This window comes from Syngnathus floridae, chromosome 17 (genome assembly GCF_059516105.1).
Source record: "Syngnathus floridae isolate MCC-2025c chromosome 17, RoL_Sflo_1.0, whole genome shotgun sequence".
Taxonomy (NCBI): Eukaryota; Metazoa; Chordata; class Actinopteri; order Syngnathiformes; family Syngnathidae; genus Syngnathus; species Syngnathus floridae.
In genome coordinates, this window is record NC_142429.1 from 9,719,926 (window position 1) to 9,737,457 (window position 17,532).

Genomic DNA, 17,532 nt, shown 5'->3' on the forward strand with positions numbered 1-17,532 from the left:
GGAGACGCTCTGGGATTGGCTGCACTGAAATAGCCGCTCGGTGTTCGTGCAAGATGATCTGTCATTCTGCTTCCGCTTGCAAGCTGAGCCCTCACTGAGGACCCATTTTTAAAATTGCTAAACCAAGAAGATAATACATAATTGTCCGATCAATTCCATCCAATAATCTTAGTCATTTTTTGTCAAGTTTGAGGAAATCTGTGACTTCTTCATTCATATCTTTAGGGCTCAGCTAAGCATCCAAGCAGTTCAACTTGAGCCTGGAGGAGCATTTTGTTGTTGTTCAAATTGTTGTTAGCCAGGAGCGGCCTGGTGAGCTCCCAGTCCTGCAGCTTCTGGCGCACTTCGTCGCCCTTCAGCAGCTTCTTGCTGTTGGAAATGGGAAAGGCTCCTGGGAAAGGAAAAAAAAAAGGGAGGACAATGAACTGCTTTGAAAAAATGATGCTAACAATAAAAAGTATCCACTTTAATAAGCTAATTTAATGCATATACTTGATTATTGATGGATCATCTATCTGAACGGAGTCCACTTGATCCAAAAGTTTGTTTTCTCATAGAAAGTCAGTTGTTTTGCGTGGTCCTCCTCACAAACAATACCTCTCGCCTTTTGCGTTTTCACACTCACAATTTTTAAGCGCCGTTATTCTTTAACATCATTTGCTTATCAAAGCAGCACATCCTCGATAACACCTAAAATCTTCGTTAGCTAACACCGGACGGCACAAATTGTCTGTTCTTTAACACGGAATGAGTCAGTGCTAACAATGCAGACAAAATGGCAGGTGCGAAGATGGACGAGAGAGTTGAATAATCAAATATTAAGACCAAACAGCTCAACTTTTTTTTTCAAGGATGGAGCAGAAGGATACATGGCCGTAAAGAAACGGACAGATGGAGTGAGAGGACATCAGCAAAGTGTGAGAATGTGGCGATGATAAAAGACAGAATGTGAAAGGGATGTGTTGAGGGAGAAAGGGTTAACGTAGACAGTAGAGGAAGATGGTTGCCCTGGCAACAGCAGCAAGCGTTTTTTTTTTATTTTCTAGACTCACACTTAAGGATATATTCAAATTCTATTATGCATTGGTACAAATCTCAAAGCTCATCAAGGCTTTTATGTAAGATTCAACACAAGCTGCTGTCAGCTTTCACTTTTGTGAATCCACCTGACATTGATGGCAGCTCAGTGTTGCCGACAAAACCCTGTCACTCGTGTATCACTGTTGCGTATCCTCACATGACAGCTACCGGGGGAGGAGGAGGAGGACGACAGCATCCCGGGTCTGAGGTCAGCGCCACATTGCATGAGAAATGTGTGAAAGCTTCAACTGTAAGCGTGTGTGGGCTAATTTGCACGACATGGTCACAATTATGCTCCATTATGTGCTTTGTCCTCACTCTTAAGACAATTCAGAAGAATTGAAACTTTTTTTTTACCATCATGCAATTCGTATTTGGAATCCCTGCAAAACCAGTAGCTGTCACTCGTGAAATCTGTGGCAGGACCCCTCACGCTACAAGGCTAGCATAGTTCACTTGATCCTGCCCTAATCCCGCCCCAATTGCTTTGGTGTAATCGAAAAGTGACGGAGGTCAAGAGATGCCAGGGTAGAATCCAGTCATTGTGGAACCTGTAATTGAAAACTCACAAGGACAATTTTTATTATTTATCTCAAACATATAAATAAAAACGGTTGTAAAAAAGGAAATGATAATTGAAATGATTTGGATAACTGTGAAAGAAAGGATAGACTGACTTACGAGGAGAGGAGCTGTGGAGCCCATAAGACAAAGTATTTTAATAGGGCAATAACTCACTTTTTCCCCTCCACTTTCTATCACCACTGATTTGAAATATGATTTCAATCTGTCCCTTAGAGCCTCGGTTCCATGGATCCATCCTCCAACCCTGAGCCACCGCAACAGGAACCTCGTTTTAATGGTTACCTGGCACTCATCTTTTCAGGTTTGCTGCATTGGATGCTGATACCTCACCAACCTCTTCTCCGCCTCCTCCTCCTTTGACTCTTTCACACCCTCCCTCCATCCCTCCCGGTATCCGTAGTGATCGGAGGCAGGGTTCTGTGGTTGCTAGGATACGAGGCGAGTGTGGCAGAAAGACAGCCTTGGTCTGCTAGTTGAAAAAGCGGGGAGAAATTAGGCGAGACCGCCCCCTGCTGGTAGCCATTGTGTACTGAAATCTAACAGCGTTGCTGAGCTGCTGGGATATTAGGTGAGTGCGCCCCCTGTTGGTTACTGATATTAAAACTCGCATTCGCTGGAATCTAACGACAAAGAACATTTTGTCACTATAATTTGTATTGATTATATACTTTATTGGATTTTTGTCAGTAAAATTTCCATGTATAGATATATCTATAATAATTATTATTTTAAATTATTTTATTGTGATTTTGTACATATAAGCAGTGGTACATGCTGCTGCCTTTTATGCAGACAGTGCTGCTGTACGAGCAAAATAGAAACAATCCCAAAAATATTATAGAGACAGAATAAATACAGCTTGTGGTTTTTTAAATTAGTAGATAATGGAAGTGGCTTGTCGGTGTACCCGTTGCTAAGTCATTTGACTTCAGGTGGTCGTCAAGGAAACTGCTAGAACATCTGCTTAGTGGCAAGTTGTTCATTCTAATAACATAAAAGTATAGAGAAAGGGACGAGCTGCAGTGTTGAAGGTTGTGTTTCTTTGATTGGCATTAAAAAGTACAGAACATTTTATTTTTTTGCTCTTATGTAAATAGAAAAAAATCCACTCTTCAACCACAAGCAGTTGGAAGCAAACTATAAAAATAACCATATACTGCTCTTGTGTTGTCCTTCTGTGGGAGGGCTCTCTTGCACAAAATTCCCATTCAAATGTGTCACAAAGCTGCTGAAATGCAAACCAGCATTATGCACAAAAACTCATTTTGTGCATGTTTTCACCACAATGAATTCACTTAAAGCTATTCCATCCACTTGATGCAAATGAATGCAAGTAAAGGTGACATTTCAAGTAGACACTTAGCTAAAAACAAAAGTCATTGATGGACTGGCCTTGGCCTATTTCCTCTATTAAAAACAAAACAGAAACTAGGGCTATTGTATTTGATCATTTTTTGTGACCTTGCCAGTGATGGAGTGACTCTGTGTATCCCAGCAGGCATTGCTGTTGATTGGATAGGCCTGGCTGGCCGACTTACTGGTTCAGCGTATCAATGCACGGCGCATCTTTGCTTCTCAGCTTTTTCTCTTTCAGCTTGCTCGCACAACAAGTGCATCACCACATGTTGCACACATTTTGTTTGCTTGCAGGATTCCAGATAAATGGTGGGTGTGTATTAAAATGTGCATGTGAGCTGCAAATGTCGGTTGCCTAAAAATTATCCACAGTTAAAGCACTGCGCTGCAGTTGCTATGGCAACTATGATAGAAATAGACGTCTGTCTGCAAGTGAAAGAAACGCATTGAACTGTTGTTAGGAAAAGGGAATTCAGCCTTGATTGATAGGTTAAGTGACCCTCAGAAGGTTAATTGTTTGAGCGACCGTTCCCTGTTTGATTGTTGGATTTGTAAATGTGTTTGCATGCATATGTGCTTTGCATGTTCCATGGTGCAGTGTGTAAAGAGTTTTCAAAGTGGCAGACATCAAATCTGCTTTAGGAAAAAATAAAATGCCATTAACAATGATGATATTATAACCCAACTCTTTTAAGATGCTCAGATTCCCCCACAAGGGCATTTGACGGAATAAAATTTTCAGATAGATAACTACAAATAAATAAATAAATAAATTAATTAATTAATTAATAAATAAATAAAGTTTTTGTATGTGGCCTGTGATTGGCTACCTTGAACTGTTGTGATTAATTAAATCATTTTTTATTTAAAAATTAAATTTAAAAAAAATCAAGCAGGTAGGTTTCCCTGGAGGAGCATTTGACATGTAAATACTAAAATCATTAAGTTCTTATTTCTAAATGAACAACAAAATCTCTTGTGTAATGTTTTGAATGCCAGCAAAATTGCAACTAATTAAGATGTCCATTATGTTGTATCAAAATTCATTAAAGATTAAGGTCCAATTAAAACAAAAGCTGCTTTTAGTAGAATAGGTCTGTGTTCCAGCATTAATAAAACATAGTAACCAAAACAACATCTTACAATCTTGTATCTATTGTAGACTGGACAAAGGAGAAAAATAACACAATAGATGAAAACAAGACGTACTTAGTCCAAATAATCTATTTTTTAATGGTAGAAATAGAGGAACATCTGAGCAATAACAAAAGACATGGAGGGATGTGATGTGGAAGATGAGGGGAGGGGGTGCAGGGAATGTGTGTTTTGTGTGCGAGAGTCAAGGCAGTCTCTGTTGCAAGAAAAAAAAATAGTCTTGGAGGGAAATCAGCATGTGATGGAAGGTATGGAAATGCACTTCAGGGACGCAAAGTGACGTTGGACGCTTCGGAAGACCATCCAGAGGCTTCTGTGTTTCATTTTTTTTTAGTTGAAGATAGGTGCAATCACCTCAGCGGTGTGTGAAAAGAGGGAGAGAGGGAGAGGGGGGCGGGTGTGTGGACCTCACCGCTGACGGGACCTACAGGCACCCTGATTGTGCCCCGCTCTCATCATTTCTGGAGGTGAGGACAAAAGGGAAAAAAGAGGGGGCAAATCGGAGGAGAGGCCCGGGATCCGACTGTCGTGACGGCTCACCCCCCCCGAGAAATTGGTCGCCGATGGTCGGGGTTTCCTAGACCCAAAACGTCTGAGGGGGAAAAAAGCGGCGTAGCGTTCGACTCAAGACAGACTGGGGGTTTCCTGCCACAACAGCGGGATTGTCAAAAGGAGCCCTTCACTCCAAGCTGGGCCTCGTATTGCTACGTTTTCAGGTAAGTATGTGTGGAAGGTGTTAGCTAGCTTTCCCTGACCAACGCTAGCTCTTGAAAAACGCCAAGGAGAGTGATGCTAATTATCTCACGTCGCGTCTCTTGCTCGTTTTTCTCCATAAACACTAGCTAAAACAGTTTATTACAGCACCGCTGAATTGTGAGAGGAGAAACATCTGCACCCAATCACCCATGTTTTCTAGCCAAACGCAGCATTTTAGCCTGCCGTGGCTATCGTTGTGTGTACGCTCCCAAATAACGCAAAGAGCGTAATCAACCCTAATTAGCTGTCTTGCTAAGATGCTAACCTCAGCTTGTAGCATTGCTAGCTCCCAATTGGCAGGGTATAAGCTAACCTTACCAAGCTAAAAAGGCAGCACGACTAAGCTAATTGGAATGCGTAAAGCCTCTCTTTGGCTAATGCAGCTGCTAAAAAAAAACAGCATAATGTTTGGCCCAAAAGTGCTGCAGCAGTGCAAAAGCTTATGTTGTTACTGACATGCTTGTCATGTCTGGCTGACATTACAACAGGGTGTTTTTTTATTTGTTGGTCGTGCTCAGTGAGCTACTGTGATTAATTAGTACTCAAGATACAAGGGTGGAGATCAATGGAATCCCTCCAACTGCACAGATTTTTCTCTAAATCAGACTCCAGTGGCATGCTTGAAGGCACAACTGCCCCGATACAGGCACTGGGTTTGTTTTTCCTGGATCTGCTCATCACTGGGTTATTTGTGTTTACTCATTTGCAATGTATTGTTAAAGAAAGTGTCAGTCAGGGAAATGGTGTCACTTATATTAATAGTGTAATTACAATGAGTTGCTTAATGGTGTACTTTACAAAACACAATTGTGCAAATGTGTTAAAGGGCAATTAAGCATTGTGTTGGTTAAAAAAAAAAAAGAGACAATGCAAGCTTGACACTTGAGGCAATTATGGGTCCTGGCCCCATAAAAAAGGTGCAATCCCACAAGTTGTGAGCCATTATAATTAAAAGAAGTTAACACACAATAAAGTTTACATTTAGTGACACCATAATGAGGCCTGGCTTCATGAAGTTGTTTATTTTAGCAGTTGCAATGGTGGCAGTATTATGTGATGATGAATGTTACTTTTTATCCATAGTTGCTTGCTAATTTTCCTAAATGTCTATAAAGGCGGAGTAAATTCTTTGTATATATTTATTTGATAAAATGTGTACACATCTTGTATCTAATCTTATGTTTATACTGCATACACAGAGGAGTTGCTTAATTAGTAATTATCTGACAGTGTCAATTAAAACTCAGCATTGTTAGCTTTGGTAATGAAGGACCATTTGATGCAGGTTTTGCAATGTAATAATAATAATGTGGCTGGTTGCTGTTTGTCATAAGAGTATACTGTCGTGCTTGTGTTTTCATTTACTCCAGCAAAATTATTCTTATCCTGTTCATATTTGAAAAATAAAATGAGTATATTATATAATAATTTTGACATATCTTGTATACATCATTTAAATCCTATAATATAATGTTCATGGTATGCTTACATTTAAATGTATATTAGTTCTCATATGATGGTAATACTTGTATGATATTTTGTTTTGCCCCTCACATGCTGACTTTGATATTTATCCTTTGTATCTGCAGACTTCTAATCTTCTGGTCAGCAGCTGCTGGAAAATGAATTCATCTGCATGGAGTTACTGAGGAACAAACGACAACTGAAGTTTGAAAGGACTGAACTTGAAGTGGAATAAATGGATTACCTTCCTTTTGGGAAATAAGTTGCTATGGAGCTGGGTAGAATTAAATGATGGTTGACAGACAATAACAAAGGTAAGACGGCTAAATGCTGAAGTACCAGGAGAGCATCAAGAGGAATCTATGCCCAGAAATAATGAAATAAGAGGGACCAAAGACTTATAACCCAGATGAATACATGCAGCGATAGACAAAAAAAGCCAAACAAAAAATGATATCTAATGAGAATGACCAAGAAAGACAAAGAAGTTGTCTCACTGCATCTAAGAGTGGATGATCTTATCAATGGAGTTCTGGAAAATGTTTTGTAAAAGTCTCTTTTCAAATCTTTTTGACTCCAATCCACCAAGACGTTTTTGATTCACATCCTGGCAAAATTACACATATTAATAGACGAAGAAAGAAAACAAATCTTGTCAGAATTCCGTCTCAATGGAACAAATATTTTTGGCGCAATTGCAATTTTATCTTTCCCTCACCTTTATCCTAAAACAGCTATGTTTACCCAAGCTGTTGTGCTACAGCATCCGCAAGTGAGACTTTTGAAGTTGCCTTACGTAGTGACGTGTTAGCCGTCCATATCATATTCTTGATGCCAAACTGCTAAGGAATAACGACACATTTTAAAACCCACTGTGATGTGAGCCTTTTAATGTGGAAACAACCATATATACCAATGCCACGTTGAAGTGAGAACATTTTTACTTTTTGATACAACCATCATCTGTTGGGCACCAGTGATTCAGTGTTCTAGTGGATTCAACAAAGCATTTAATTTAAAAAAAAAAATTCTGCTCTCCTCTGCATCCATGGTACCTGCTTTCAGCCCTTCACTCAGATGCGGGTGGCATTTTTCCACAGACACCAGTGTTGTGTTTCTTTAAGTAAAAAAGGAAAAACATGCAGAATTTTTCTAACAGCCCCACCCCCCATTCTCTCCCGCCGGGCTTTAGCATGAGGGGCGGAGGTGGACCTCCATATCCCCCACAAACTGCAGACCCCCAGGTCTCCCCAAGGATGACAGAAGATTATGCAGCGATGCAACAGCAAAGCCTCCATCGAGGCCATCCGCACTCCAATCAAGCCAGCCCCATGCTCGCTTACAATTCTCGAAACAGAGGCATTGTAGAACCACCGCCCACGCAGGGTAACCTTCACAGCAGCAGTAATAACCCTTACAGGAAGGAGACAATGGATTATTATTTTTCATTGGCCGGGAAGGACAAAGCCCGAAGAGGTCTGGTCTACGGAGCAGGATTCGCTTACCCTAATATTGATGGACACATACCTCCACAGTACAGACATTCTGGGGCTGGATCTGTATTATCATCCGGGATCATGTCACAATATTCAGTCGATTATGGGCCCGGCACTGGGTCAGGTGGAGGATCTGGAGCATTCTCTCCTCATCAATACAACATGAGCCAGAACGCTGCAATGCAGGCCATGCCAGCTTCTCTGAGCCGCCAACACGGACAAACGTTCTCTCCGGTCCACCATGGACTGCAGCATCGGAGTTACCCAAGCTCTGGGCATAGACTGACCCCTCAATACCCACAGTACTCCCCGCAGGCTGGCGCGTCCACGGGGTCATCGGGAATGTACAGCCCCCCTCCGCAGAGATATGTTGATGGGACTGCCAACGCTACTTTTGATCCCAAAGTCAACAGTTCTCACAGTGTCAACTCAAGTGCAAACTCCGCCTCTGGTTCAGCTGGTGATAACAATACGGGGCCAGTGGAGAGTGTTCAGCAGCGGTACCACGCCTCAAACTACGCTGGCTATATTTCACAGATGCAAACACTTCACAAGGAAGCCACACTGCAGCATTGTAACACACAGCACAATTTAGGGGTGGGCTATGACAACCCTGTGAAGACGCAACACCAAGGCCCAACTCCTGGCTCAGTATACGGTAAACATCACCAAGGCTCTATGCCACCTTCAACATCTCAAGAAATAGCCAAATCCCCACTGCATTCTCAGCAAAGTCAGATGAACCAAAACCTCAGCCCAATTTCAAACCCGTCCCCAGCTGCCTCAGCAGTACACTCCCCCAGCTGTAGCTCCACTCCTTCCCCTTTGATGGGTGTTTCCGAAACCTACATCAACCCCTCTGGTCCTTCCCACCAGTCGTCCACTGTCCATACCAGCGGTCATGGTCATCGATTAATCCGAGCTGCGTCACAGTTAAGTCCAACGCCCAACTCAAACAGTAGCATCAGTAGTTGTGGTAGCAGTGGCGGTCATAAAGCTCATAACATCAGTACTGTTGGAGTCAACAGTGTCCCGCCAACAAGCTGCAACAAAACCGTTCTTGGTTCAGTGCCCCGAGAGGAAAGCCCATCTGTTTATTCATCGCCCCCTGTTGGGAAAATGCACGATACAGGACTAAATAGTCTAAACGCCTTGAGCTCCCAGGTAGCTAATTTACCAAACACTATTCAACACATGCTTCGGACCGACAATGTGCTGTCGCAGAAGAAGGGCAAAGACGGTGGACCGGTCCAACAAGCGACACACAGTGTTCCCCCATTGCAACCAAGGAGTAGAAATGCAAGTGCAGGGTCAAGTAGCGGCGCAGTTAAAGATGGATCTGTTCTAGGAATTGCTGAAAGTGCTGCTTTAGAAACTGTTGCCAATGAAGACTCTTCCTATCTGTCAGCTGAGACCAAGATAGAGCAAGAAGATCATTTAATAGAGGGCTCACATACAAGAGTGAGGCGGATGAGTGGTGCGAGCAGTGGATCGGAACCGATTTTTTATCATCCCCCTCACAGTCAAACCCAGCCATCACCTGGAAAAGCATTAAATGCTAAAACGTTGATTTGTAAGTCATCACCAAAAGAAATCGTCTCGAAAGGAAACGCTCGCACCGCTTCCACATTAGCTTCTCCGTCTGAGTGTCAGTCGTCAGATGCTGACCCAAATTCACTTTCAAAATCTCCTGTTTCCTCATCCACCTCTTGTATTATTCCTCCCGCCCAACCGAATCGTGTCTCACATCCCGGTTTATTAAATAGTAACTCAAAAGGTGGCCATAAAAAGAGCGTGGAAATAAAAAACGAACAGATCAAAATCGAACACGAAGACGGGGTTGAGAAAATGGAAAAGGGTAATAGCCAAATGGTTCGAGATGGAGAAATCAGCACAAAGCATGGGCAGGACAAAGAAAATTTGCTGCACACCGCTTCTACGGCACATGACGAGAATGAACAAAAACCCGCGTCTGAGGAACAGCTAAGCGTTGGTGTGATTGTTTCTGCTCGTTCAGAAGGAAGTCAGGTTGAAAAAAGCAAGCAACCTCAAGACACCTGTTTGAAGGAGAAACAATCCTATTTGAAAGAATCAATGAATAATAATGGAGAGGAAGGTACCGATTTAAGTCGATATTCCATCCAGCATCCAAAATCAAATATTGAACAGGCCCACAATCTCAACCAGTTTGGATCTCACAAGTATGGTTTTGTAGAGTCAACATATGGCTCTGATTTATCAATGATGAAGAAAGGAAGGACTGGCCCAGCAAGTGTAATGGAATCAAGTTCCAGAAACTATCAACAATCGCACTCTGTTTATGGTACTGAGCATTCAAAAGAATCAAGTTCTCTAACCGAGGCATTTGGGAAGAAAGGCCAAGCGACGAAAGGTCAAGAGGACATTTCTCAAATCCAACAATTCCCGAGTCTCTTACAAGAGGTTCTTCAGGGCTATAATTTAGATCGACGTTACGGAAGACCAGAACAGGCATTTCCTGCACATCTCCAAGTTCAACAACAGTTTCAAACGAGATACCCATACGCTATGACAGAGAACACCAGGATGATGGAAGGTGGAGCCACTGACAATTTGTCCCTAATGGGCACTAGTGGAAAGCCCCAACATCCGAATCATCGACTTGGAAGTAAAAGCAATTTTGCAGCAGGTCTTCAATCTTCAATTAAGACCGATGTTTCCAATCCCAAGATACTGCAAAATACTCCCAAAAAAGAAATGGATTTGTCTGAAGATCATTTACCACGAGACTCCGATGCACAGCCAAGCCAACCGAAACATATCAATTTAGCCGACTATTCTCTTCCACAAAGAAAACCATTACCCAATATGTCTGCTTCATCTTCTGCCGTACAAGAGCTCCTTTTGCAAGAACCCGAGCCGCTCAAAGGGTGTACCGGTCAAGCGGATTCTCAGAAATCAGAACGGCGCTCCGTCATCTGTGATGTGTCACCAAATCGACGGGGAACACCAGAGAGGGACAGGGAAAGTAGCAGGGAGCGAGAGAAAAACCAGAGTGTGATTCAGCAGCCATTTTCTTCTCCAGCATCAGCCACTGACCTGAGTAAAAAGGACATGTTAGAGAAAAAAGTGTTAAAAATCGAAACGGCACCCAAAGAGATTGGTCCCAATCCCGACTGTCATGGCGGTAGTGGAACAAATGAGAGCGATATGGAATATTCTTCCAAATATGCGCATTCATCCATTGTGCTTAATTCTGACCCTTACAGGCACCTGCCCCCCCATTCTCTGAGCACAAATCCTTTATCATCACCATCAAGACATCAGTCATATCTTCACGGTGTGGATTTAGCAACCGGCAACGCCAACAATTTCCCAGGTTATCGCTTCGGAGAGGCAAGAGAAAGCAATATACCTCGTGGACACTCTCATTTTCCTTCCCATCATCCATACCATAATTTATCGCCCCAGGCTCAAACCACAAACAAGCTTCAAATGTATCCTCATCCTCATCGTGGACCTTTCCAGCATCCACATGAACTAAACGACTGGGTGAAAGCGATGAATAGATCTGCTAAGGACATGATGATGATGCCCGTTTCTTCCCCAGGACGACATAAAGTCAGTCAGTCGGAGCACAGGCAGATGATGGTCCCTCAAGCAGACATTCATAGTGATCAACATGCAACCAAAACATTGCTCCATCAACAAAGCGGGTTTTACGACATGAAGATGTGGGAGTCCACACCCCCAGGCAGAGATGCTGTTAGAATGACTGAAACTGATTCCTGCTACAGAACACAGGGACTTCCTCCACCATCATCTGTTCCTGCAGGTCCACAAGGCACTCCTTCGAAGGCTCCAGCCGACCTTGAGGAAACGAAACGACCCTGCCTTCCTCCTCCATGTAACTCATCTAAACCTCAAACTGACCTAAGTTCTACTCAACCACAGGTGCAGCGCCAAACTAAATCTGGAGGTCCTGGAGAGACAAATCCTCTCATATTGAGAAGGAGAGTTCGTTCTTTTATCTCTCCCATTCCTGCCAAAAGGTTGCTGCAAGATCCATCTCAACAGAGAGCTGCCACCAATTCAAACGCCGCAGAATCAAACCACCGCAATGATGACGAATCCTCCTCTTCGGATATGCCTCGCCTCTCTTCCCCTTTGCCTGGTGAGAATACCTTTCCTAAATCTCTTTCTCCATCAAGTGGAATTACAAAAGCTTTGCCTCCAAAGAAAGGACGTGGTTTGAAACTAGAGGCAATCGTTCAGAAAATATCACCGAGTGTTTCAAAGCCTGCTGGCCATGTTGATGATGGAACAAATCATTACCCGGGCTTTACGAATGCAACAATCCCACCGTTTAGTGACCCACAGGACCAAGACATGATCAATTTTCCAAGAGTTGCAGGAGGAGATGATGGTTATATTGAAGACACTCACTCACTAAATGACATGATGCCCTTCAGAGGTGTAGATGAGACTGGCCCGTTGCCACTGTCTGGCTACACATGCAATCCGCAAACACAAACTCATAAACAAAAAGACTTTGACTTTGGCTTAGGAGCTGCTGTGGTGTCAGCGTCTGGTGACAAGGAGGACTTTGCACTGCTCGGACCGTTACCCCCTCCTCCACCACTTCCACGTCCAGTCCAGGGTTCTCCGCCTCCGTCTTCATCTGCCCTGTCAGACATTCAACATTTCACTAATACTTACCAACAGCTTGAGACAAGAAGAGGAGAACAATCTGCTGCTCACCTTCTCCGACAGAAACTTCAAGAATCTGGCATGGGATTTGATGATTACGCTGGCGGTGATTACTATAGAGCTACCTCGCCCCATCATAGCCAGTCTCAAGGACACGTTCTGAGCAGACACCAGATGTCTTCTCCTCGGCCAAATCTGTCGACACAAGATTGTAAGACTCCAGACAACGCTGTGCCTAAAGGCTATTTTCCGTCTGGCAAAAAGAAGGGCAGACCCGTTGGAAGTGTCAATAAACAGAAACGTGTCCAAAACCAAGGCCAACCACAGGTCCAGTCTCAAGCCCAGACCATGAATCAGAATTCTCAGCCGCCACCAACTCCCGTTCCAGATGCCCTTACAATACCAGACACAGTTCAAACCACAACCAGCACAGCCGCCTCCATCTTGGAAAACAAAAGCACTCCTCCTCTGATGCCACCTATTTTAACACAGGAAATAAAAGTGGATGTCGACAGCGAACCGATTCAACCTGAGGTCGAAGTCAAACCCGTGAGACGGCGGCGCAAAGGAATGAAAGATGAAGACGGCTCACCAGAAAGAAGAGGACGTCAAAGAATGAGAAGAGGAGGGGCACCGTCATCACAATCAGCCGCTAGAGATAACCCAGAAACGCCACTAGGGGCAAAAGGCTCTAACAGCATAAATCGAGGATTCCTGGATCCAAATCTCAAAGGCCTGTTTATTCCACACATTCACGTGGAGAACAAAATACCAGAGATCGGGTCAGTCTGCACGATCGTAAACGCTGAGGATGACAAATCGAAAGGAGAGCGTAGTGCGATCGGAGGGAAAACAGGTGGAAGTGCAACTGATTCTTTACCAACCTCAACTCTTTACTCACAGTTCTCAAAAAGAGAATCGGAAGCCAGGGAGACGGACCAGGTGGAAACCACGCTTCAGTCAGGAAAAGCACTTCCGTCATCTGGCTATGTAGTTTCTGGACCTGCTGTTACAGAATCCAAACACTCCGGCCGCCAGCTTTGCTGTCTCTGTCAAAAATGGGCCAACTACAAACACCTCGGAGATCTTTACGGTCCATACTATCCCGCCGATTATGCCGCAAAGCTCCCCAAAAACCAGCCCCAGGTTAGACAATGTCATTCGACCGCAACCAAAACTGGACCAAATCTACAAATTGTCTCAAAAGCTTTAGATACTTTGCAGAACTTACAAAAACATGTTCCGTTGCCCAGACCCGTGGCGACAACTAACTGCACCGTAAACTTGGATTCCAATCTTGCATCTCTTTGCGCCACATTAAGACCTCCCCCCTTAGCTTTTAGAGAAGATCTGATTGGCGAGTCTAGTACCCTTACCTCTTCCTACACTGCCAATAAAACCCCGTCTTTATCCTGGGACCTAAACCTCGATATCATACCGATTCCAGAACTTAAAAGAGAGCCAGACTTTGACACGGAGCAGCAGCAGTTGCCTATCCAGCCACCAGAGCAACCGGCGGAGGAAGCCCAACAACGACCACAACACAGAAAACTGACCTCGCACCCACGTTTCAAACGGAGGCACAAATCCAGTGAGGACTCCCCCAGAATGGTGCCATCCAACAGTAAGGCTTCACTCCCCTTCCAACCTCCGCCGCCAGCTTTGGACTCCTTGGGACCGTTGGCACAACTCGCCCAGTTGCCTCAGATGCCTATGGACCCAGAAGAGTTGTGGGTTCATGAGGCGTGCATCGTGTGGACCAGTGGAGTATACCTTGTCAATGGGAGACTTTACGGCCTGCAGGAGGCGCTAGATGGTGCCAGGGAAACAGTAAGTACTGTAAACCCATGTGATTTGTTTAAATTTATCGCCGCAGTTTCTTAAGAAAGCTGCTTAGTGGTCGCTGCTCATGAACATTTCTGCTTTTGTGTCTCAGAGCTGTTCATACTGCGAGATGATCGGCTCCACCCTGGGTTGCTACAGTAAAGGCTGTATACGTCGTTATCATTATATTTGTGCCATTGAAACAGGTGAGCAAAAAACCTGACTCGGCACAAATAAATCAAATTAATTAATCATGTTCAGGGTAGTTTTAGTAATTTTATTCAATGTTATTTTTGCTAAACCTGTCAGTTTTAAGAGACACAACTGGTATTCTTAAAAGAGGAGTTTTGTCTGAATATTTTTTTTCCTCTCCCTTCCAGATTGTTCCCTCAATGAAGATAACTTCTCACTGCGGTGTCCGAAGCACAAGGTAAAACAGCAAAGGCAATTTTAATATTAAATGAAATTTCATACCTGTCTCAGATGAGAGCTATGCGTTATGAAGAATATTTTATATCTGGATATTGCTATTTTTTAAATCTATCAAGATATAATATTTTTCCTTTAAAAGATATTGACATGTTCTCATCTTTTCTCTATTTATAAAATGCACTTTAAATGGAAAATACAATCATGTAGAAGATAAGAACTTGCTCTGACTTTTAGCTTTTTGGTTGAGAGAGAGGAAGACAAGCGAGTCAATATTATTTCATATTTCTACTGATTGAACTTTTTCATCAACTGTTCCCATCTGCAGGTTACCCAGAACCTCCGGACCGTCAAGTCAGTGTACCTGGAGCAGTCTGAGAGAGGGTGAGACTTATTCAGCATGGAATCTGTAAGTCGTCCTCAACATCATGTTGTTCGACAACTTGCTCAAAGGAATCCTTTATTATTGATCTCATTCGTCATTATGTCATCATTTTACCATTCAGGATCATTATTTCATTTGTCAGTTTTATTTTATTTTTTTTACCTCCAAGTAGCGATTTGATTATTATGGTCTCAAGGTTGCTCTTCCAGGTGGGAAGCTATGAATACCTGTTGCCAAGGCAGCCAGCTTCTTGTCGCTTCCTTATTCTTATCTAGAGCCATAATTACTTGGGCACATTTTTTTTCTTTTATATCATCACCTCCATTTGAAATCACAGTTCCAACGAATGAGTACAATTTGTAAGTCCTTTTTTTAAATCTATACCAGTGTTTAATTGAATGCGCCACACGGATGACCTTTTTTTTTTTTTTTATTTAATTAATTTAATTTTTAATTTGATACCTGCAACCCATTCCAGAAAGAAAAAAAAAATGGAACAGGGGTATATTTTCCAGCGACATACACCACCTTTCCGGATTGTCATAGAAAGTGTGTTTTGCAACAAAATGAAAAATTATGTGATATTTGTACAGCAATGTTTTTTCTTCTTGTGTTCAGGTTTGGACAAGAGTCTGCTAAGAGTTGAGACTTGTTGTGATAAACGACTTGCACAAGGCCAAGCAACAAAAGGGAATGTACAATTTCAACGTGAATCAGCATCATTTCCATTCAAGACTTTAAAGAAAAGCCGCTATTATTGCTTTTTTACTTGAAAGACAAAAAAAAAAAAAAACACGCAGCGTAGACGAACAAAGCGGAAGGAGAAAAACTTTTAAAAAGAAAACACTAACGGAGGTCAAAGTGGAATGGATTGACAGCGGAACAAATGAACTTTTCAGTCGAGAACAAAAGAAGCAAATTTCTTCTCTGGGCTTACTTTGATTTCCTTACGAAACCCTGTAAGTGTTAAATCCTTGTTTATCATCACATTTTTTTTTGTCTGGATTTTTTTGGGGGGGATAGATTTAAGGAAGCCTGTTGGGAGAAAACAGGGTGTCAAACTGAGAAAAGACAAATTGGGATTTTCTCTTGCAAATACTATTTTATCTCATGGTATCAAGATGAAGAATCCATAGTTTAGCCCTCATTTTTATTTTTGTATCCTCAACAGTATTTACCCATGATGATGAAATGGATGTATCTCACTTAATATTCAGTCAGAACGTTAATTGGCTGCTTTCCCCCCCCCCTTCTTTCTTTCATTCCCGGAGAGGAAGGAGCCAAATTGATGTCCTGGAATGTCAGGGTCGAGTTTGCCACAAAGACATTTATTGCCTTGGAGAACGGACATTTGTTGCCTTTCAATGTAGTGTAAGTGTGTGTGCGTGTGCGTGCGTGTGTGTGTGCATGAGAAAGAGAAAGTGCTATACCATTCTGGTCCTTTTTGAAAAGTGTTCTTATTTTTCATCATGAGCTTTTTACGGTACAGCAAGTATTCCTGCAAAAATCAGATGGACACAGTCTTATTTTTGGGAATACAAATGTTCCTCATGTGCATGGAGAAGGTTAAACGAAGGACCAATGTCCAGGCCATGTGGAGCGGGACTAAGATGAAGGACATTGAGCACTTGTCCGGAGTTGAGGAACTGTGTGCTGGACGCTTATATAGGAATCGGGAATTAAACAACATGAGGATCTGACGGAAAGCTTGTGATTGGCCAGTTGGCTGCACGGGCCAATGGGGACCAAGCAAGTCGTTTTGCAGCGGTAGCACAGCAGGAGATTGAGAATCCATTCAAAAGACGCAATTGCCATCCGATTTTAAACTGTAAGTCGTACATGGTGTTGTCCTGATCATTTTTTATTGTTATTCTTGTTTAAAAAAAACTTAAAAAAAAGCTAAAAGATGGCAGTCACACTATCAGAACCATGTATCACAAAAAAATTGTCAATATGTATATGAATTATGAATACACTTAAATGCTTCAACTATGCTCTTTTTCCTGGAATATGTTTTATTCTATTCTAGGGAATATCCATGCACAATTGTTATTTTTAAATATTTTGAAAGGGGTGCGAGAATCTCCGAATGTTCCGAGCTTCTGTTTCCGTGCCAGTGTTATATTTAGCCCAACAATGCTCGCAAGTATTTGTGATTGCAACTTCCCCATAAGTTTGTTCCATTTTTCAGAACCAAGCGAGTTGTCAGTGATTCAACAGCGCCTCTGCAAGTCGCCGCTGAGTAGTTTACACCATTTTGCTTCTATTGCTTCAAAATGCAACGAATCAACTGGCAATTCTGCACACAATTCT

At 42.7% G+C, this 17,532-nt stretch overlaps 1 protein-coding gene across 5 annotated transcripts; it reads left to right on the forward strand.

Annotated features, from left to right (window-relative positions):
* Positions 1-1,257: 1,257 nt before the first annotated feature.
* On the forward strand, positions 1,258-17,208 carry tcf20 (transcription factor 20). 5 transcript variants are annotated; one of them, XM_088358124.1, is made up of 8 exons: positions 1,258-1,288; positions 1,879-1,966; positions 2,066-2,233; positions 6,522-14,411; positions 14,518-14,611; positions 14,786-14,835; positions 15,163-15,218; positions 15,838-17,208. In XM_088358124.1, exons 4-8 carry the CDS (start codon positions 7,536-7,538, stop codon positions 15,863-15,865), a joined length of 7,104 nt encoding a protein of 2,367 aa, XP_088214250.1. In that variant the 5' UTR covers positions 1,258-1,288; positions 1,879-1,966; positions 2,066-2,233; positions 6,522-7,535; the 3' UTR covers positions 15,866-17,208. The 5 variants fall into 5 exon arrangements, 4 of the variants coding, with proteins under 4 accessions (XP_088214250.1, XP_088214253.1, XP_088214249.1 ...); XR_015853427.1 differs by lacking the exons at positions 1,258-1,288; positions 1,879-1,966; positions 2,066-2,233 and adding an exon at positions 4,370-4,892 and having other exon boundaries at positions 15,838-16,178; positions 16,491-17,208; XM_088358127.1 differs by lacking the exons at positions 1,258-1,288; positions 1,879-1,966; positions 2,066-2,233 and adding an exon at positions 4,370-4,892 and having other exon boundaries at positions 15,163-15,243.
* Positions 17,209-17,532: the final 324 nt, after the last annotated feature.

What these genes read in the sequence shown, in the direction of transcription:
- tcf20 (XM_088358124.1), top strand. Translation starts at nt 7,536, where the DNA reads ATGCAGAATTTTTCTAACAGCCCCACCCCCCATTCTCTCCCGCCGGGC. An exon ending in TGCGGTGTCCGAAGCACAAG is followed by an intron (nt 14,836 to 15,162) that starts GTAAAACAGCAA and finishes TCCCATCTGCAG; the next exon opens with GTTACCCAGAACCTCCGGAC. An exon ending in CTGGAGCAGTCTGAGAGAGG is followed by an intron (nt 15,219 to 15,837) that starts GTGAGACTTATT and finishes TCTTGTGTTCAG; the next exon opens with GTTTGGACAAGAGTCTGCTA.